Source organism: Alligator sinensis, unplaced genomic scaffold (assembly GCF_000455745.1).
Source record: "Alligator sinensis unplaced genomic scaffold, ASM45574v1 scaffold388_2, whole genome shotgun sequence".
Lineage (NCBI taxonomy): Eukaryota > Metazoa > Chordata > Crocodylia > Alligatoridae > Alligator > Alligator sinensis.
In genome coordinates, this window is record NW_005842102.1 from 381,436 (window position 1) to 403,341 (window position 21,906).

The window sequence follows — 21,906 nt, forward strand, 5'->3', positions numbered from 1 at the left end:
GCAGTTTCCACTCCCTAGGAACAGAGCACTGAGGTGCCCTACGACAGTAACCATTGCAGGAACTTGTTCTGCAGGACAGTTGTTCACTTCTAGCTTGAACTTTGAGGAAGCAGAACCACAGACCACAAGGCTAAGCTTAAAAGCCACAAGATGATCAGCTTGGTTTAGTTAATGATGACTCGTTGTTTGTCGCTGTGGGTTGAAACTATAAATCCTGAGTAACTGCCACTAAATACTATAAAACATTTCATGAAGTTTTTCTTGTTGGAATCTGACACTGTCAATTCGAAATCTAGTTGTTGTCCAAAAATGAATAAAAATGTAATTTCAGTAACTGCACCTACTCCAAGTTATCTTCCTGTTTTGAGTTGTTTGCCATAGGTTTTTACATAACTATTTGTTTTTAAAAAACCTTAGGTCAATGTGGGAAGAAACCACACAAACAACCAGAAAAACTGACTGTAATGCAACTGACTAGACAAAGTATAAATGAACAAAGCAAGCACATTGGGAAAAGCTCTTATTAAACGTTTTAGTATACTAACCCTAAATACTGCTTGCAGATATGGTGGGTTGAGTAAATAAACAGATGTAGATGTGAAATTAAAAGAATATTTTGTCAACTTAAGGCCATGTCTTTAAAACTGGGTTCAAAACATCATGATATTTTAAGTTGTTGTTTTCCTCTGTCTTTGTAATGACCCTTTCTTAAAACTAGCTTTTACATATCTACCTGTAGTTTCTCTGTGTTGGCTTGCGTTAAAACTGATATTCTGGCTTCCTTGAATGCTAGGAGGCAATAGTGACATCGGAGGAGCTGGGCCAGGACCTGGAGCATGTTGAGGTTTTACAAAAGAAATTTGAAGAGTTTCAGACAGACCTGGCAGCCCATGAAGAAAGAGTTAATGAAGTGAACCAATTTGCTGGTAAACTAATCCAGGTAAATGTCTTGGCACAGGAAATATTCACCCCTTGCTACACCTTTATTTTTGTTCATGGTGACAGAGCTTGATGATAACTGTATCGGTACCTTGTATGTGGGGTAGATCTGTGGGCATATTACTTTTTCATCCGGGGGCAAAACTCAGAGTATCTTGTGCTAGGGAACTTGACCAGTGGTTTGCCAGGGAACATCCAAAAAGGATTTGTTTGCAGAAGGATTCACCAGCATCTTCTAAAGGCTGTGTCTGTGCTGTCATGAAAGACTGGCATGTCATTTTTCTCCACTGGGTTTCTCATTTGGGAACTGTAGCATTCCAAGACATTCCTGGTCCCTGCAGTATACAAAGAACCTTATTCTTATGCAGCATTTTGTGAAAGCATTGAGTACTTGACTGCTGATGTTACAGCGAAAAGATGAAATTAAGAGATTTAAGAGGAAACAATAGGTTGACTTCATAGGAACACACAAGAGCTGCCATTGACAGAAATCCACAGAGTGGAAGTGATTCTTCTTTTTTTACTCTTGCTTCCTAGGAACAACACCCCGAGGAGGAAATGATCAAAGCTAAACAGGATGAAGTAAATGCAAGTTGGCAACGCCTTAAGGGACTAGCCCTTCAAAGGCAGGGGAAACTCTTTGGAGCAGCTGAAGTTCAGCGCTTTAATCGGTATGAGCTCAGCTAGACCTGTTCAAAACATTTCCGTGTTTGGGTGTTGTAGTGTATGCAAACAGCTACTCATTCATTTTGCTGCATTTGAAGTTGTTTGAATGCTTGCCATCCTGTTCTCATTTGCAGTCCTATTCTTTGTTCCCCCTTACAGAACTTAGAACAGCTAGCATGACTTGTAGAAAATTCTCTGATTTTTCCGTCATGCCCCTTTTTATTTCCCATTGTTCTATTTGATGGATAAGCACTGAAGAAATATCTGTCTTACCTGTTGTCAGCAAATCTGTCAGCATAAAGTCATTCAGTTCTTGATAGATTGTTCTTATTACCCTCATCTCTACTGTTGATAGCACTTTAGGGATTCTTGAGATGAGGGAGGAAAAGGATCCTGGCAGTCATGGACGTTGATCCTATATGCTCAGAAGAGTGTAGACAGTGGCCTGCTACTGACAGAAGTCATGGATCCTGATCTGGCTTTACACCCACTGAGGGCATATACTCCCCAAACATAGAAAAATGGCATATCATTGAGGTATAAAGCATTATTAGCTTCCAGCCAGTTTTCCTAGGCTTAACTTACTAAAGCTTCTGTATCACCAGTATGTTTGCAACAGGTAGAAGGCATTTACTTTCCCTGTAAAAGAGATTAATTGGGATTGATCTCTTATATCTTCTTTTTGAAGGGATGTGGATGAAACCATAGGCTGGATTAAAGAGAAAGAACAACTCATGGCCTCCGATGATTTTGGTAGAGACTTAGCCAGCGTGCAGGCTCTGCTACGCAAGCATGAGGGCCTGGAGCGAGACCTTGCAGCCCTGGAAGACAAGGTGCCCAGAAGAGGTTCTTTAATTATAATGTGTATAGTGTAGCCAGCCTAAAATGAACTTATAGTTATTGTTGTTTGTGACTATCTAGGTAAAGGCTCTGTGTGCAGAAGCTGACCGGCTGCAGCAATCGCACCCAATAAACGCTTCTCAGATACAAGTGAAACGGGAGGAGCTGATCACAAATTGGGAACAGATCCGCACTCTGGCAGCAGAGAGGCATGCTCGCCTGAATGACTCCTACAGGTAGGAATCCTATAGCACAGGGAGGACTCTATCCCAATGTAAATGTAATGCAGGGCTGTGGAGAGGAGGAGGAAGGAAGAGGCCATTTCCAAAGTTTGCATGATGTAGTATTTTAGAGAACAGTGATTGCATAGAAATGTAACCTTGCTTCCAGAGGAATGTTGTCAGTGACTTACGAGCCAAAAAGAGACTTATGCTTTCAAAACAATGCCTGTTGGTAGCTTCTCAGACACTTGGAAATAATCCACAAAAGGCAGAGAGAGAAATGAGCGCTATAAACCTTCATGCTTCAGGACACAAGTCAAACTCTTTCATCCCTCATTTTATATTAGGCAAAAAAAAAATGTTGCTTACTAGAGAAGAGCTTTTCATACACACGTGTACATTTGTCCATTTTGGGGTCCTTGCTTCTTCCTCTGAAGCTTCAGATGTTGGCTATTGCCTGAGGCAAGATCCTTAAACAGATGAAACGTTGAACTGAACTGCTCTGATTAGAGGTACACAGATATATTGGTCTGATATCAGATCAGCACTGAGGTAAAGAAAATTGACTGCATCAAAAATGGCCTCTTTTTTTTTTTTTTTTTTTTGCATGTTAATGACTCCTGACTTCTGTTACTTGTTATCCACAGACTTCAGCGCTTCCTTGCTGACTTCCGTGACCTCACTAGCTGGGTGACTGAAATGAAGGCTCTAATTAATGCTGATGAACTTGCAAATGATGTGGCTGGAGCTGAAGCCCTGCTTGACAGGCACCAGGAGCATAAGGTAATAATAGTCACATAACTGAATCTGATAGTCATCCCTTGGAGGCTTCTTTATTTGTATAGGTTTAACACCAGCCTTTGGAATTGTTTGGTCCTACTGTAGTATTGAAATCCGTGAGCTTTTCAGAATTATTGCTGATTATTTTTGTGCTTTTTCCACATGCACTATGCTGTATGCTTTTCACTTGATAGTTTCAGGTAGCAAGTTTACTGTTTCTTGTCTGTCCTTTATTTAAGTATGTTCGCATCATATTCATTTAGTTTTCTCTTTCTGTGTGGACTAAAGTTGAGCTCAGTTGAACTTCCTCTGAGTGTTCACTTAATGTTCTAACCTATAAGGTTTCTGTGAATAGCTGACAGGAAGATAGCTTGTAATCTGACTTGTAGCCTATATTTGTTAGATACTTTTGAATTTGAATTGTATCTGTATTATTAAGCCAAGGGATTCGATCCAGTTTCGTAGATAGCATAATATCTAATTAACGTTAATTGAATGTCAGTTAATACTTTGAACTTGGCTGTCTTTGGCTTTGTTTTCAGTACTGGGTTTGAGGATATGGCTTCAGACTTAATGATATTGTAAAGTCTTTTTTCATTAACATTTTGGAAGCTCATTTTGTATATTGTTTGCCATAGGGTGAAATCGATGCCCATGAAGACAGTTTTAAGTCTGCTGATGAGTCTGGTCAATCCTTGCTGGCTGCTGGGCACTATGCCTCTGATGAAGTTAAAGAAAAGGTAGGTTAGGCAGCTCTTAATGAAAGAAAGATTGGAAGAATTCTGTACATTTTTTATTCCTCTCAGTGAGAAACACTTAATTTAAGACTATTCTTGAAGGTATTCATCTCACTAGGATGTACCCCACTTCCCCTTAGATTGACACCCTCCATTTGAAATGAAAATTACTTTATCCTCCTTGGGTAAAATAAAGGAATCATCTGGTGGCAAAAGCATGTCCAAGTAGCCAGATTTTCGGATGTGCTGTGGGAGGTAATGAAAGGTACAAGGAACAAAGTGCTTCACACCACCATTGGCTGTCACAGATGGTGCGTTTTTTGCAATCTACAGACTTAAAAAGTTAGAAAATCAGGCCTCTTAAGTGCCATGGTAGGGGTTAGGACTTGCAGGATTTCAAAGATCTGCAGACTGGAAAAGTGGCAAAAACAAAAGCCAGACAACTGAAAGGGGGTAGATTGTTCAGCTTAGCAAAATGAAGGCTTGGTAGGGGATGGGGAACAGGACATGATTTACCATCTACAGCTAACTACTGCAGAGGGAGGGAGGGGGTGAAAGTTGAAAAGCTGATTAAGTTAAAGGACAGTATTGGCATAAGAACTAGTGTCTAGTTCATACACAAGAATAAATTTTGGCTGAAAATTCTAAAAAGGTTCCTGAACATTCGAGGACAGAGGTTCTGAACCAGCCTTCCTTCTGCCTGTATCAGGGCAAAAAAAATGCTCTTAAGATGGAGCGAGGTAAGTTTATGAAAAAGGGTTGTATGACCTGACTGCTGCCAGTAACTAGGCACTGACTCAATGACCCAGAAACTCCAGCCCTTTTGTACAACCACTGCTTTATAGAGGCTATGCTTGAAGTTGCCATTATTGAGATGAAAATGAGCCACTCTTGTGGGCTGAAGTGACTGTACTGAGTATGTATGTCTTTCTCTCCTATTAGCTGACCATCCTTTCAGATGAAAGAGCTGCCCTCCTAGAGCTGTGGGAACTTCGCAGACAGCAGTATGAACAATGTATGGACCTACAGCTCTTCTACAGAGACACAGAACAAGTGGATAACTGGATGAGCAAGCAAGAAGTGAGTCTCAGTTGCACAGCATGCAGTGCTTGGTGAGATAACTCAATTAGCATACATTTGGTTCTTCCAGAAAGAGGAAAAGACTGATTTAATTTCTTAATGCCTTTGCTCGCATTCACTAATTTGCTTCAGTATGATAAATTGTATCGGTTGAAGCTAGGCATGCCCTGGGATGCGTGGGGGAGTATATGAGCCTCCTCAAAGCTGTTAATGGCTTTGTCTCTGGGTTGCCACATCTCTAGTATTTCAGTCCTGTGCTGCAAGCCTGCCAGTTCTGATGAATTGGCCTGGTGTTTCTCTAATACAAGCAGTAACTCACAAGATGTTGTTCCTTTTCACTTCAGTTGAGAGATGTAAATCTCAGCTGCCAAAAATAGAAGGAAGGAACTTCACCTCATACTTCCTCACAAAATCACATTATGTTGGGCCCTGTGCTGCATGCTTGAGTTGACTTTAGGAGAATTGGGAGTAGTAATACAAGGTAACTAATGTGGCTGTTTCCCTTCTCTAGGCATTCCTCCTAAATGAAGACCTAGGTGATTCTCTGGACAGTGTTGAGGCTCTGCTAAAGAAGCATGAGGACTTTGAGAAATCCCTCAGTGCACAGGAGGAGAAAATCACAGTAAGATGATTACACTGGATATATTCACTAAGTGAATAAGGAGCCAACCACAAGTGACTTTACTGGTTGAGTACAGAGGAGTGTTGGGGAACAGCAGAAAAAATTACTTTGTTTGAAGCATAATCCTGAATAGTGCGTGGAACAGAATTTTCCTCCCCCTCAAATAGAACCTTATTGTTGAAGGAGACTGGATGTGGTTTGACCTCTGGGTCGGGGCACCAAGTAATCCAGTACTCGTATCCCCCTGCCAGCCTTCTTTTGAGTGATGCTTCAGTTGTTTAAAGCATCCAATTTCTTATGGGTGCTGTAAGTTTTTCAGTATCTGGACATAACATGATATCCTGAGGAAAATGGTACAGATACAGGAGGATTAAAAAATAACTCGTTAGTTAATTTTACTGGGGTACGTCTTTGAGGGTCTGTCTCCAACATAAATTTGCATAAACATTCCCAGTATTCCAAATGAATGAAAATCACTTTTGTTTTAGGCACTGGATGAATTTGCTACTAAACTGATTCAGAATAACCATTATGCCATGGATGACGTTGCTACACGCAGAGATGCTGTAAGTTTAAAGTAACACTTCTCCCATCTTGGCTAGTATGTTGTAGGAAAGAAAGTAATGAGTGATATTGCAAAGGCAGGATAGATAATTGGAATTGCAGGAAGCAAGTATCTGGTGGAAGTTCTTGGGCTGAGAATTCACTACCAATCTTTGCCTTTCTTTTTTAGCTGCTGAGTCGGCGGAATGCACTGCATAACAGAGCTATGTGCCGCCGTGCCCAACTAGAAGACTCGTTCCATTTGCAGCAGTTTTTCCGAGACTCTGATGAACTAAAGAGTTGGGTCAATGAAAAAATGAAAACTGCAACAGACGAGGCTTACAAGGTAAAATAGGAATATGTATGCTTTAGTGTTCTACAGCACTTATTTCCAGATGCTGTTTGCTTTATCGATGGCAGCCAGAAAAAAAATGATCTTCTCTTCCTTTTTTCCCCAAGGAGAAAATTTCAACCCTGAGCAAACAAATTCTCACTTTCTGGATAAAACAGGCTGCTGTCTAACTTTGTACTTGTATCTACAAGTCATTTTACATTACATCATCATTTATTTCAGCACCCAATTTACACGTTTCTCAGTTGACCAGTGTATTTTTGCTACATACTAGTGATGGAGAGTCCATCGGTTGGGTATTGTTATAGTAGATTATGCAATTTCACTCTTATTCGAGTTTTAAGACTCTTTCTGAGTAATTGTTAGAACTTTTTTTTTTTTTTGTAGAAGTCTAATTCAGACTACATGTTCTTTCCCTTTCTTACCTGTAGGACCCATCAAACCTGCAAGGAAAAGTTCAGAAACATCAAGCTTTTGAGGCAGAGCTTTCTGCAAATCAAAGTCGCATTGATGCTTTGGAGAAAGCTGGCCAGAAGTTGATTGATGTGAAACACTATGCATCAGATGAAGTGGCAGCTCGCATGAATGAAGTCATCAGCTTGTGGAAAAAGCTCCTGGAGGCTACTGAGCTCAAAGGTATGATGGTAGTGAGCCTGTGAGACAAGGATAAAGGGGATGTAGAATGACTGTTTCTTTTTTTGATAAGTTGCTAGAGATGTCAGCTCAGAACAATAAGTAAGCAGCAAGTTTAAGTGAAATGGAAGGTAAGCTATCTTTCTTTCTCCTCTCTTTCTAACCTGTAGGAATAAAGCTGAGAGAAGCCAACCAGCAGCAGCAATTTAACCGCAATGTGGAAGACATTGAGCTATGGTTGTATGAGGTGGAGGGACATTTGGCTTCTGATGATTATGGAAAAGATCTTACCAATGTTCAGAACCTTCAGAAGAAACATGCTTTGCTGGAGGCAGATGTTACTGCTCACCAGGTATGGGGAATGGAGCCTTCCTTTCCACCTTCCCATAAGGATTTGCTCATTCATTTGGTAGTTAGATTTGACACTGCTAGATATTGTACTTAAATATGACACTGTTTACTAATACCTTTTGGGGTCCAGAATTATTATAAATATGTGGTTGCCAGGACTATACCTATTAGCTGGCAGAGTTTATACTAAGGTTTGATAAGCAAGACCTTTCCCTGGGAACAAAGGTTTAGTTTTCTTTTTTTAAATGACTAAGTTGAAAGGAGTGAAAAGTAAAAGTTGATACCCTTGACTTGCTGCCAACACAGCATTATTCTGGGAAGAGATACTTTCAAGATCCATATACCAGCCTATAAATATACGCTATACTCTAGCTACTGAATATCTCCTTTAAAATTGATGTGCCGTTCTTATCATAAGGGGATTATACCTCTCACCACTTTTTTTCATTAACTTAATACAAAAAATTAATTGTAAAAACGAAAGACTTTTTAAAACTTGAAGACAGTCTGTCCACTTTAAAACACCAAAATCCACAGCAAGGGAGTCTAAATTCCAGTAATATATTAGAAGTGGCTTGCTTTTAACTTTATTAAACTTGTTGAATTCCCCTCCCAACTAGATTTGGACAAAGTTGGCACATTGAAAAAGTTATTGGAATTTGGAATTTTCCTTGTGTCTTGCTTTGAGGGTGTGTTTCCAGACTTAAAAAATAGCATGCGTCTGAAAAACAGATGTACTTACCTGTGCTGTGAATATCACTTGGCTGACACTAGTTTATCATTAATTAAAAAAAAAAAATCATTGTCTCTTGCAGGTTCTTGCAGAAATTGGGGTCTCCTATATACCTACATTAGTCCCATACAGATATACAGAAAGATAACTGTCCAAAATGCTTCTAGATTTAAATATGCAAGGCAAACAAAAAGAGGAAGGTTATTCTTATTTTACAGATGGGGAACTGAGGCACAGTCAGTGACTTCCCAGGGTTGCCCAGGAAGTGTGGCAAAAGCCAGGAGTTGAACACAAACACACTAATTCTTATTCTAGTGCCTTAGGAAAAAGCATAAAACTGTCCTTCCTCTGTATTAATGAAAAAATTTCACTTAACTATTTTGCTTTCTTTAGTTCTCTCAACTTGGACAGTTCAAAAAAAACCCCAAACTAGTTAGTTTCTGGTTCAATTTTACTTTCATGTTCAAGCACTACCGCAATGCAAGTGATGATTTCAAACTTCAGTGTTGCACGACAGCCTGACCCCACATATATACCAGGCATATTCAAAGCCTAAAATGTCTTGGAAGACCCTAACCTAATGCTGTTGCTGAATTAAATTTTAGGATCGTATTGATGGTATTACCATCCAAGCTCGTCAGTTCCAGGAGGCTGGACACTTTGATGCTGACAATATCAAGAAGAAACAAGAAGCTTTAGTGGCTCGCTACGAAGCACTGAAGGATCCCATGGTAGCTCGCAAGCAGAAGCTTGCTGACTCTCTCCGCCTGCAGCAACTTTTCCGTGATGTTGAAGATGAAGAAACCTGGATTAGAGAGAAGGAACCTATTGCAGCTTCCACAAACCGAGGTTGGTATATCCTGAGCTTTTGTATCCAGTTAGGTGAACACCAGATAATGGAATTATCCAACCAAACTGTCTCCCTGCAACAGTGTGCAAGACTCATTAAAATGTCTGTTGTAAGGTTTATCCTTAACACTGGTTTGAATTATATATGCTGCAGTTATTGCTGACGTAACCTGCAAAGTGTCTGTCTGTCTCTTTGTTGTGATGGATCTAGTTTGTAATCAGACCTACTTCCTGACTCAGTCTTGCAAAAATCAGTTGCTCTGTTTCTGGCTGGAAGCTTTTGTTTTGCCTGCCTAGTGACTTTCTTACAGATACGTTGATATATGCTTCTCCCTCTTTCAGGCAAAGATTTAATTGGTGTCCAGAACCTGCTAAAAAAACATCAAGCCTTGCAGGCAGAAATTGCAGGCCATGAACCTCGTATTAAAGCAGTCACCCAGAAAGGAAATGCGATGGTGGAAGAAGGTGCGTCTAAATACTTTAATCCCTTCTAGTTTAAAAGTTCAAAATTCTTTGCATTCTTCTCTAGCCCTGTACAGTGTAACTGTTACTACCATCTTACATTAGCTTGCACATGTGGAATTGTAGATGCCAGTGGAATTAAGCAGTGGAAAGTTTTTGGCTGACTGCTCTTGCTGACTTAGAAATAATATGTGAGGTCCTGAAGGAACTTGTGTTCCCTAGTTAACAGGTTTCTTTTTGCTGCTTTTTTAGTCACCTACCTATTGGTGTAAAGTAATTGTCGTATCAAATGGATAAGTGATATTTTATTTCCTAACATGTGACTCTGTGTTTGATCTTGTACTGTTTGTTTGTTTGTTTGTTTTTTAAGGCTTCTGCTCTTAGGCACCTTGATAAATAATAATCAATAGAAACGATAAATCTGTAGCTCATGCTGCCAATGCATTTATGTTCGCATTAGTCTCTCTTACTGAGCAGTTTTGACTTGAGAGCTAAACTTAAGTACTTAGCTCCAGAATTCAAACCGGTTTTCTGAATCGTGATCTTTACATAGTATAGGAAATCCAGTTGTAGAAAGAATTGTTCTTTCCCATCATAGCTGTAAACAAACAAACAGACGGGAAATGATTAGGAGTAGCCTGTCTCGTTTTCACTGGCTGAAATGTTCCTAGCCCACTCTGAGAATATCCTCCAATTAGTGCCAAGGACATCACCTTCAGCAAACATAGTTTGGACTAACCACTGTGTAAACTAAAAAGGTCTACGCAAATATAACTTCCTCTGGTATTAAAAATGAAAGTATTTCAGTCTTTTTTAGTTTCTTATCTCTCTAGCTAGTTTCAAAACCTACTCTCCTGTTATTTAGGACACTTTGCTGCTGAGGATGTAAAAATCAAATTGAATGAACTGAACCAGAAATGGGAATCACTTAAAGCAAAGGCATCTCAGAGGCGACAAGATTTGGAGGACTCCTTGCAAGCACAGCAGTACTTTGCTGATGCTAATGAAGCTGAGTCATGGATGAGGGAGAAGGAGCCCATTGTAGGCAGCACGGACTATGGAAAAGACGAGGACTCCGCTGAGGTACGGTGTTCCTGGCACATACATCAGTTCTGCCCATGGAACTCTGATGGATTCTGATGTACGCTTGATGACAACAGTGAGTTGTTCTGCAGGCCTTAGGCAAGTGAGAAGGAGACTTTCTTATCTCACAAACTAGTAGCTGAGCTTAGAATTTAAAGAGTGCAATCTTTTTTGTTCTCTGCCTCCATTAATATTTTATATTGTGTTTGTTGTAGTCAATATATTGGGCCAGCCACACACAAGGTTGTCATAGTTACAGGATTTCATGTAATGTGGAGGAGGTGGAAAGTTTAATTACCTCAGTTGTATGTAGTAGGATTCAGAATTTCAGACATTGTCAATATGAATCTGGCCTTCAAGTAAGTTATTAATTGAAAGACATTGCTATTTAACAGTTATTTCAGTGGTATTAATCTAATGCCTGATGGCACCTTCTTGGCTATATAGAAACAGTAGAAACTAGCTACCTGCAGGATGTACAGTCTGAGCTGATCTCACTTCTAATGGGCAATTCCCCTAGTTGGGATTAGAAAACATTTGTGAGGCAAGGCAAACAAACTTGCCGATATACTACTTATTCCATATCTGTCCTATGTATAAATTAAGGACTTAGCACTCCACAGGTGCAATTCTCCTAAGAACTTGATTTAATGTAGAGAGAATCCATATAATATTTGATAGCAGTATGGCATCTGTAAGATGGTTCCCCAATGTGTGTGTGTTTCTGTTTTGGTTCCAGGCTCTTCTGAAAAAACATGAGGCATTGATGTCAGATCTCACCGCATATGGCAGTAGCATACAGGCTCTGAGGGAGCAGGCTCAGTCTTGCAGGGTAAGAAGAGAATGCTGATCCTAGTAACTCGGCTGTCAACTGGTACTCGCACCAGTTTGTGCTTTACAGGCCCATGTTTAAGTTAGCACAGGCAGCTACAGACTGCTCTGCTATTATCTGTTACAGTCTGTCACAGGGGAGATACTTTACACAGATAAAAAAAAAACATTATTTTTGCAACATGAAACTGTTGTAGCCCCTGCCCCTATTTCAAAGTTTGAGTCTAGATTGGACCCAAATAAACTTACTGTAGCATTCGAATTTCATCAGTCGCCAACCAATGTCCTTTTATGAATTATAGGTACAATAAAGTTTGAAATTTTTGTAGAACAGCTGCATTGGTTACGCTGAATATTTAGCATCTTTTAAGGTGATAATTTTTTTTTTTTCTTTTTTCCTCTCTCCTATTTATTGTAGCAACAAGTTGCCCCTACTGATGATGAAACTGGCAAAGAGCTGGTCCTGGCACTCTATGATTACCAGGAAAAGAGTCCCCGTGAGGTCACAATGAAAAAGGGAGACATCCTGACACTGCTCAATAGTACTAACAAGGTAAGCCCTTTGTCTCCCAGCAAGCTCAGAATCCCAGCAGTCTTAGCCTTATATAGGCTAATAGGCTTTTTTTGTTTTTCTTAAACAGTGTTGTGGTAGCAGAGTTAGATGCTGACATACTTATGCTTTGCTTCCATTCCTCCTTTCCTTCTGAATTCCCAGTAGTTCCATTATTGTTTCTGTTTTACAACCCTTTCCCTCTGTCACTAGCAGCCTCCTGAGAGTCAAAGACAACACTCACCTTATACCCCATCACCCTTAGTCAGTAATTGAACATAAGAGCTCAGGATTGAGAGAAGAGGCCTGCTGTCCACAGTACTCCCAGTCCTTCCTTCTCCAGTGAAGGAGAGAATATGCAGAATAGGTTTCTGTGCTGCTGCAAATAATTGGCATTAAGATCAAATGCAGTTGAACATCCAAAGGGTCTGTGCAATAAAGCTCTGTGCTGCTGTTGACACTAGTTGTGTGCTAATAGTATCTTCTAGGCTGAGGTGGACAAAATATGGTCTGTGGGCTGGATCCAGCCTACAGAGGGATTTTGCTTGGCTCAGGTGTGAGGGACAACCTGGGGCATGGCATGTGCAGCTGGTTCTGCAGCCCCTGGGTGCACAGTAGGGCTAGGGCAGTGCAGCGGCTGGACTCCCATTTCCCAGCAGCCCCAGTGGTGGCAGCTCCTTCCAGCTGCCACTGCCAAACACAGCTCTGCTGTTGGGCACCCACCACCAGGGACAGGAACCCTTGGGCCAGCAGGGCACAGCATCCAGGAGTGAGATGGGTGGATGGGGCCAGGGAGACGCCAAGATCTTGGAGCAGTGACAGTGCAGGGCTGGGGTCTAGAGCCACCATCCACTGCTTGCACACCCCTGCGATGTGTGCAGGTTCTACAGGCAGGAGCATGTAGGGAACAGTGCAGCTCAGCCCTGACCCCAGCCCTGCACTGTCGTTGCCCCAAGATCCTGAACCAGGTCTTGAACGTAGCTCCCTGCCTGCCTGCATAGCTCCTGGCTGATTTCCATGGAGACCCCAGGATCATGGGCCCATGAGCGTAGGGCTGGGGCAGAGGCCCAATTCTGTAGGCAAGGACACATCATGGCTGTCCCAGTCCCAAGCTGTTACCACTCTGCGATCCTGGGGTCTCCATGGAGACCAGCTGGGAGGTGCATCTGGGGTGATAGCATGGGGCCAGGGCAGAGCCGCAATCCACTCCCTGCACTCCCGTGTCTGGAACCCATGCCCATCACGGGCATTCAGGCAGTGGATCACGGCTCTGCCCTGGACCCCACTCCATACTGTTTACCATCCTATGACCCTGCCCCATGATCCTGGCCTTGCCTACCTGTCCTGTTCCCAAACACCGCTTCCTGCCTGTGCACGGCCCCATCTCACATAGGGAGCTTTGGTGAGTTGTTGCGTGAGCAGGGGACTGCTGACCCAGCCTGCGCCAGCTCAGCAAAACTCCCCATGTGGCCCACAGACCCAAATAATTGCCCGCCTCTGTTCTAGGAAGTTGTAGAAGTTTTGGGTTGGTTCTATATCTGTTTCCTTTCAGGATAAACTTGTAATCAAGATTTTGTTTTTCATTTTGTTCAGGACTGGTGGAAGGTGGAAGTTAATGACCGTCAGGGTTTTGTACCAGCTGCTTATGTGAAAAAGCTAGACCCTGCCCAGTCTGCCTCCCGAGAGAATCTCCTGGAAGAGCAGGGCAGCATAGCATTGCGGCAGGAGCAAATTGACAACCAGTAAGATCTAACCGGCAAGATGTTAAAGCAGTTGTGGCACTGGCCTGCCTGGGTTTGCCTGTGTCTCTGTCCTTTTGTTTAAAAAAAAAAAAAAAAAAAAAAAAAGTTTAGGTAGATGCCCCTTACTAGCAAGGGTAGGGTAGTGAATTAAAGCTCCTAGTGGTGCTCCTTTAGTGAATTCTATTTATTATCCTTTTCATTCTAATTTTAGGGTCTTCTTCTAATTTTCCATTTTTCTAACTGTAGAAATCATGAAATCTAAGTTAAACTTACTGTCTGAATATTTTCTCTGTTTTGTGGCTGTTACATCTACTGTCTCTCCTTAGTATCACTCATTTATAATCTGTAACTTAACGTGATTCCATTTGAGATGCATCCTTAAATCTGGTTACCTGAAGTACAGTACCCTCCCTATACAGGGCTGTCCTCAAGCAATGAACTACTTAGGGGTCATGGCTATCTGGCTCTAGCTTGCTGTAGTTTTTTCCCCCTTTTGAGAGATGCGGCTGTCCCCTTTACTGCTGTGTGAGCTAAACCTACCTGTAAGACATTTTAATTTGCTGCGCAAATGAACAAAACTGCCTAATGCTTGGTTATTGCCCCTCCTATAGCATGTGGTAGTGTTAGATTAGCTTGAGGCAGTGCTGCAGGCAGTAGGTGTGGGCTATAGGCTCATCTTATCAAAGCACTTAGGCTAAAGCTGGAAGTTTTATGTTCCCTCGCAGCTGTTCTCACAGTTATGCTTTCACTCTTATAAGAGCTGCCACCTACTCAAGTCACCAAATTATTAAATGACACACTAATTACTGGCTTTGTAAACTGTAAGATAAAAACCTGTTTGTGCATTTCCCAAAAGATGTACATTATATAAGAGGAAGGAAAGGATTTAAGACCCTTCCATATCATTAAAGTGCCAGGAATAGTCTGTTAGGTAACTCTGAAATAAGCTTGTGCACTGCTTCAGAGAGCTGAAAGTGAAGATGTGTTCCTTTGGAGCAGGGGAGATGCCTTTTATTTCCAAACTGAATGGCATGTTCAGGAAGTGAGGTGGCCCAATAGTGAGAGTTCAACTGTACTGCTGATGGTTTCCTTACACAATTTGCATTCCTGATCTGATTTGCTTTTGAATGATACCTAATTTTTCTTCATTTAAATGTGCACTCTTAACCATCATCTCCCACCACAGATGACCCATGGATGGAGCTGCTGCTTTCATAATTTTTGTTAATCTAACTAATTTTTGCATGCTTTTGCTGTGCTCCCTCTGTCTGTGCAGGACTCTCATAACTAAGGAAGTCGGCAGTGTATCTCTACGTATGAAACAGGTCGAAGAACTGTGAGTAGGACTAGCCCTCTCTAAACCATGCTGTCTCCATGCTGTCACCTGTTCATTCTCCCTTTGTTTCTTTTCTACTTTGGGAGAGTTACTCCAGAAGGACTTGGGAAGCAATTTGTGCAATGTGGAGTAGTCTTAATTTAGAAAGGCAGTCGGGTGTTTGGCTCGTGTGTTCTTTCAGCCAGCCAGCTGTTTAGCAAGGCAAAAGGCCAACGAGATAAACTGAAGGCTCAGTTATTTTCCACCATAGTGAACTTGCTTACTGAACAAGGCATCAGCTGGTCACCTTTAGGCTGCCTGGACTAAGTTTTCTTTACCAAAAAAAAATCATACAGGTTTTCAAAGTACAGATAAAAATGTATTTATGTGGATACTTTTAATATAGGGGTGCACTGATAGAGATTTTTGGGGGCCGATACCAATAGCTGATATTTAAGGAGGCATATCGAGAAAACTTTCTTTATACTGTATTGGTGCCAATCTGATATCGGACCGATGTATCAGTGCACCATTACTTGAATACAATAGGTCATATGTGAATGTTTTTAGAGGTATTAGATACAGTTGAAATAATCCTACTACCCATGTGGTGATCAAGCGCCAGTGTTGCATAAAAGTTACATTACATGGATGCAATTGTCCTTCACTATCATAACATTAATTTTAAAAGATTGTTAAGAACCTGCTGAAATAAATGTGCATTGCACTGAACTCTGATTAAATTTCTAGAAAGGCAAATTCCATGGGTAAGCACCCTGGCTTGAGAGTGCTCTGTTGCCTTTCTGAAGCTTAGTGTTGAATCCCAAAACAAAAATCTTGAAACCACTTCCCCAAAATTTAATTGAGGGAAAGCCAGCTTCTAAGCAAGTTGAGTCTCATGCAATTTAATGTCTCTGTTCTTATGTTTATGTAGTACCTGAAATTGTACACTGACGTAACCTTTAGTCTGTGTACTGGGTATGAAGCTCAAGTGTTACCTGTTTCTGACAACCCATCCCATTCAGAAGACTAGCAACAGCATTCTTTATGAGTTTCACTTGGGCTGAGCCTCAGCTAGCTCACTTCCATCCACTTCCAGTCTTGTATTCAATACCAGGATGATAAGAGTCCGTAGAATTAAGGCTTTGTGAAGCAAATATGTAGCTGAGTAGCCATGTTATATACACACGCTGTAGCGCAAAGCAGCTAGCTAGCTTTCCTTCAGAAATCTTTTCCGGCATTGAGAGGTATGACCAAATGATATCCTCAAGGTCCTACCATATTGGAAAGTAATCCTTCATTAGCCATCCAGGGGTCCCCCAGAAAGCAAAATGAAACCACTACAAGGCTTTGCAGTTCTCTCTTGTGTGGTCCTGCAAGTCTCTCAGTGATAACTTATGGTATTAACAACAGCTAATGTAATAAATCAGAATGGACCCCTTCCCACTGTACATGGCTTGAAGATGAGTATCAGTCATAGATGACTGTACTATAGGTCCAGGCCTGAAATCAACTGAGAAAATGTGAGGAATCCAGGTGGTGATGGAATTTACCCCATCACCAGATGATTTGAAACAGGATGACAGAGTGACTATTAAGGGCAATTCCTCCAGGAAGGCCTTTAACACAGCTGATTTGAAGTGGTTGTCATGTTTCTCTTTCCCAAAAGGCATTCACAGTCTCCTATAAGTGAATGAACACGAATGACAATGTGTCAGACAGCCCAGTAGTTTTCAGATGAGGCACGGAAAATTGAAGTATCGGAGGATGATATTTCAGTGTCATACACAGCATATTTTGTCCGCTCATTTGATATAGTTGCAGGCAGAGTATATCATAAAATAATTTCTTTCCCATATGTGTCCTATGCTGTATGCAGCCAACCCTGCATTGCCATGCTGTTACTGCTTACCAGCACTTGTTGTTATCAGCTGTCATTTGGTTTTGCTTCTGCTCACCAGAAAAAGCTTTGTACACAGAAGGTCATCCCTGTATATAGTATATATTCTGAAGGTTTACATTTACATGATCACATAGAGATCATCCTGTGCAATAATAGGCAATTCAGTATCTTGGTGTGGGGATAATCCCATCTCTGGCAGTACTGCCTTCCATTCAGATGCCTGTACATGTCATAGGCTCTGGTTTAAGTGAGATATATCATAGCTCCCTGCCTTTTTCTGCTTGTCCCAGATACCACTCTCTGCTTGAGCTGGGGGAGAAGCGCAAAGACATGCTGGAAAAAAGCTGCAAAAAGTTCATGCTTTTCCGTGAGGCTAATGAGCTGCAGCAGTGGATCAATGAGAAGGAAGCTGCACTCACCAATGAGGAGGTGGGAGCTGATTTAGAGCAGGTGGAGGTACTGCAGAAGAAATTTGATGACTTCCAGAAGGTAAGTAGTTGTGGTCCATAAATTGCATAATAAGCCTACTTCCTTTCTGTCCTTACACACAGTTCCCTGACTGGGTAGCCACATGACTGCTCCTTCTTTGGTATAGTTCAGACAAAACACAAGCATGTGAAGCAAACGAAGCACTTGGTCTAATTTCTTTTAGTGCTGCCACTGCACAGATCCACACAGGCCCCTCTTTCTCTCCCTCCCTCCTGTGTTTTGCTTTACATGACTCCACACCTCAGTAGCACCAGAGAGAAACCCTCTTTATATCCTGTCTCGAGTAGTGTCCCATATGCTTATTTGTAGGTGCTGCCCTTTGCCACTACCTTGTGGGCATCTTTCTTAGTGCTGGACATTCTGTATGTGAAAGGTCCTATTCTTTGTAGCTTAAGGGCAGAATATTTTTTTAAATGATCTGATGTTGCACGGTGGTATATGAGACATGAAATAAGTAATGTTCTCTAAAGAGATTATTAGCATGCGACTTTCCCTTTTTTTTTTTTCCTTCAGCCATTTTTGGGATGCTAGTGTGGCATTGGCTTGAGTTTCTGCTTGCATGAGAGTTATAAAAATGCTTCTTGGGGAGCTTGCAAATTGAAGCAGCTGGTGATTTTGGTGGTTTTCTAGGCTGCATATTGTATTTACAACTTGTATGTTAATTAACAAACAACCTGGTCCAGCCATGGAAATAGTGCCAAATACCACAATGTGTTTCTGTAATAGCTTGATGGGTGTACTTGGAAGAAGTCACCTTTTGAAATACGTAGCACCTTTCCTTTTGTTAATAGCTTGGTGCCATCCTTTTATTGTGCCTGAAGTAATAAACTTCTAAACTTACCACTTCAGTTTTTCTTTTGATGAATTTATCCAGCACTACAGCCAATAGCTTTTGATCTTAATCATTTTGGGCAGTGGTGCTCAATCTTTCAGCCCAACAGGGCAGATCCCACAAGTGGGTTGGTCTGCATGCCTGATCCAGCATGGGGTTGCCAAACAGGGTTGGTCTGTGGGTGCAGTCCAGTGCACCAACCCAGCCCCATGCACTGGATCCAGCCACGGAACAACTCGGTGCCAGCCAAGTCTGGCCCCGTGCACCAGATCTGACCACAGTGACCCTGTGCATTAATGTAGTCTAGAGCACAGACCCATGTCATTAGACGTGTGGGCCAGATAACCCAGTCTCGCAGGCCAGAGGTTGTGTGTCACTGAGATTGCTGATGTAGACATGTAGTTAATAGATTTAAAGGATATACCGTTGTTAGGCGACTCATCAGCTTGATTTGTACATGGAAAAGTCTTGGAACCCATTTCTTTAATACATTGGTGCTGATACTTGGGATTTCTTGGAAAAAGACGCATCCCTATGTCTACATTGCATAAACTGGAAAGGTCAGGAGAGCTGAATTCCTGCTGTTGGCAAATTGGGTACCTCTGTTGCAGCTGCCTCCTTTTGTTTTATCTGCAAGTTCAGTCTATGGTGTTTTGCTGTCTTGTGCAGGATCTGAAAGCCAATGAATCACGCCTAAAGGATATCAACAAAGTTGCGAATGACCTGGAATCAGAAGGGCTGATAGCAGAAGAAGTACAGGCAGTACAGCAGCAGGTTCGTGCTCGTGTCTGACTTGGGCTACTGCCAGGTTGTAGCAAAGACAAGTGGAATTGCCCTGTCTTCTCCAGGTTTTCTAGCTCTCTTCCTCTTCTGCAGCTGCAGATTTATTGCTAGGTGTTAGCTGCTTACTCTTTCCAAGATTGTTAGTAGTCTAACTAGAGCCTCTTAACATCTTCTCTGGAGACTAGGATAGCTTAGCAATCATTCAATTTTATGTAGTGCAGTAGCACATTTCTAGACCACTGCTTAGGTGTTTTTAATAGTGGGAATCCTAAATAACTACTTGGATTCTTTCTGATTTGCAATGTTGCTTTCTACTTATTTAATCTTTCCAGTTTTTTATCAGTTAAATGGGGATAATACTTGCATACCTTAAAGGTCCAAGGGTTAACACTGATTTATTGGTTTCATTTGTTTCATTGTTTGTGCGCGGGCTTTCAAAATTTAAACTGTTATATAAATGCCAGGTGGTATTAGCTTTTCAAAGCTCTTGGTTTGTGCAAACAATTCTGCCCAATCAACTGTAATAGGAAGGAATGCTGAGCAAACTCATTCCTTTATAAATCCCTGGAGGTAATGTGTTGTTGGAGGTGTGTGCAGCAATAAATCCTGCTATTCAATGCTGCACATTGTCTTTGAGCACATTCTTTGGCTGGTAACATACTGAAGGTCAATGTGTAGGAGAATATTTTTGCGCCCTCTTTGTCTGTTCCATCACCTTCCCTTTCCACAAAAATAATCAAATCTTTCTACAATTTCTCTTAAGTGTCTTGCAAAGTAACAGCTATTTCCTTTTCCCTTGCAGGAAGTCTATGGCATGATGCCCAGGGTAAGCACTGACATGACATTTACATGTTGTCTTAACAAAAACAGGATCAGAGGATATACAAGATGTTAAGGTTGAGACCTCCTTGGGAATACAGTTTGTTTCCCATATAACTCTTGATAATGATGTTAAAGGGACATTTTTAAAAATTCCCTTGGTCTTCCTGAGTGTATTTGAAGAGGGGGTCTCTGATCCATTCATCTTCTTGTTTGCACCTCTGGTTGGTAGCCTTCTCAATGCAGGATAGATTTTTTGGGTTTGTTGTTTTTTGTTTTGGTTTTTTTGAAAGAATCATAAAAATTATGCATTCAAATATCTTTAGGGTTTAATTCGTGTATCCTGTTTGTTTCTGATTTAGTCAGGTTTGGGCTAACTCCCATTTTTTTTGTTTTCTTATGTTTAAAGTTTCCTTTTTCTATTTTTTTTTTTTTTCTTTTTAATAGGATGAAACTGATTCTAAGACTGCTTCACCTTGGAAGGTAGGGCTTGTTTATTTGGTGGCCCCTTCAACTAGTGTGCTTTTACAAAAGGAAATACATGCAGAATACTCGTCTTGTCTTATCACTCCACCCCATTCTGCACAAGAGGATCAGATTTTCTGTCTGTCCTGGTCAAATAGGTCTTATCCCTGGGAGTCATGAAATACTTTTGAATATTTATAAGTAATGTTACCCCAGCCTAGTACTGACTTCTGTAAGGCCTCATGCCTTTTGTTTTGTCTTCCTCCCTCTAATTTGTTTTAAGTGCATGTGTAGAAGTTGCTAAGTCTTTGAGGAGGAATGGATATAGGTTACACTTCTAAATATACTCCACTGTGGCAATGCTGCATGCGGAAAATGAAGCTTTTCCCATAAGACCTATATATAATCTTCAATTGAAGAAATACTGTCCACGTCCAGATGAGCACGACTGTGTGGTATGTGGCACATACTGCACATTCATCTGTTCTCTGAGCAGGGTGGGGTTGACCCCAGGAGATCCCAGGGTCAAAAAACCTGCACACAAAAAAGAAAAAAAAGAAGAAGAAAAAAAAAAAAGGCAGGGCAGTACATGTGGGGGCAGCATGTGCCGCCCAAAACTGGAGTCTGGCAGGCCAGAGCCATACTCTGGCTGCCAGTCAGGCTCCAAGCAGAGGATCACTGCAGCTGCAGCCCCAAGAGGACCCCAGGTAAAGCTGCTGGGGCTAGCTCGGTGCTAGCCCCAGCCTCCTGTACCCCACCTGGGGTAACCTGCTACGTGCCAGAGAACACATGGCACAGCCATTCCCTGGGGACAAGTAGCAGCAACACAAAATGTGCTTCTGCTTCTTGTCCCCAGGGAAACATACTTGTATGTTCGTGTGGACGCAGCCACTGGTGTCTAAGTGGGCACCTACACATGAGCAGCAAGGCTGCTCCAGTGTGCTATAATCACTCTGATGCTGCTTCAGAGTGGACTCAATTAATCGAGTCTGCTGGAGTATGGTAATTTTATCATGAAAATCACAAGGACACTCTCAGAGCGTCTCATGTATTGTGTATCAGCTGATATCGTGTATCCAGTGTCTCCTGTATCGTGTATCAGCTGATACACAGGATACTCTCAGAGCCACTCTAATTAAAATGCGCCACCCACCCTTTTCTCCCCCCCACTCCTGGAGCATGTGTATAAATGCCCACTTTTACCTAGTAAAGTATAGGACCCCTTCTTATGAAAATGTCCACAATTAAATGAATTTATTTGGTATTGGAAGAAAAAAGATTTGCAT

At 41.6% G+C, this 21,906-nt stretch overlaps 1 protein-coding gene across 9 annotated transcripts in view; it reads left to right on the forward strand.

Moving 5' to 3' along the window:
- The window catches only part of LOC102378218 (spectrin alpha chain, non-erythrocytic 1), an 84,586-nt gene that overhangs the window by 36,431 nt on the left and 26,249 nt on the right, over positions 1-21,906 (forward strand). For 6 of the 9 annotated variants that reach the window (XR_003094242.1, XM_025204989.1, XM_025204993.1 and 3 more), the window contains 23 exons: positions 794-940; positions 1,477-1,610; positions 2,294-2,438; positions 2,527-2,681; positions 3,314-3,449; positions 4,085-4,186; positions 5,126-5,263; positions 5,775-5,885; positions 6,374-6,451; positions 6,619-6,774; positions 7,212-7,416; positions 7,584-7,765; positions 9,103-9,346; positions 9,689-9,811; positions 10,674-10,891; positions 11,631-11,723; positions 12,141-12,275; positions 13,866-14,014; positions 15,291-15,350; positions 17,523-17,721; positions 19,223-19,327; positions 20,139-20,162; positions 20,603-20,638. Coding sequence is in view for 8 of the 9 variants with exons in the window: in XM_025204989.1 (XP_025060774.1) it covers positions 794-940; positions 1,477-1,610; positions 2,294-2,438; positions 2,527-2,681; positions 3,314-3,449; positions 4,085-4,186; positions 5,126-5,263; positions 5,775-5,885; positions 6,374-6,451; positions 6,619-6,774; positions 7,212-7,416; positions 7,584-7,765; positions 9,103-9,346; positions 9,689-9,811; positions 10,674-10,891; positions 11,631-11,723; positions 12,141-12,275; positions 13,866-14,014; positions 15,291-15,350; positions 17,523-17,721; positions 19,223-19,327; positions 20,139-20,162; positions 20,603-20,638 (3,075 nt within the window). In the remaining variant the exon portion in view is untranslated. The remainder of the gene's footprint in view (positions 1-793; positions 941-1,476; positions 1,611-2,293; positions 2,439-2,526; positions 2,682-3,313; positions 3,450-4,084; positions 4,187-5,125; positions 5,264-5,774; positions 5,886-6,373; positions 6,452-6,618; positions 6,775-7,211; positions 7,417-7,583; positions 7,766-9,102; positions 9,347-9,688; positions 9,812-10,673; positions 10,892-11,630; positions 11,724-12,140; positions 12,276-13,865; positions 14,015-15,290; positions 15,351-17,522; positions 17,722-19,222; positions 19,328-20,138; positions 20,163-20,602; positions 20,639-21,906) is intronic. The other 3 variants (XM_025204992.1, XM_025204995.1, XM_025204996.1) reach the window with 1 other exon arrangement.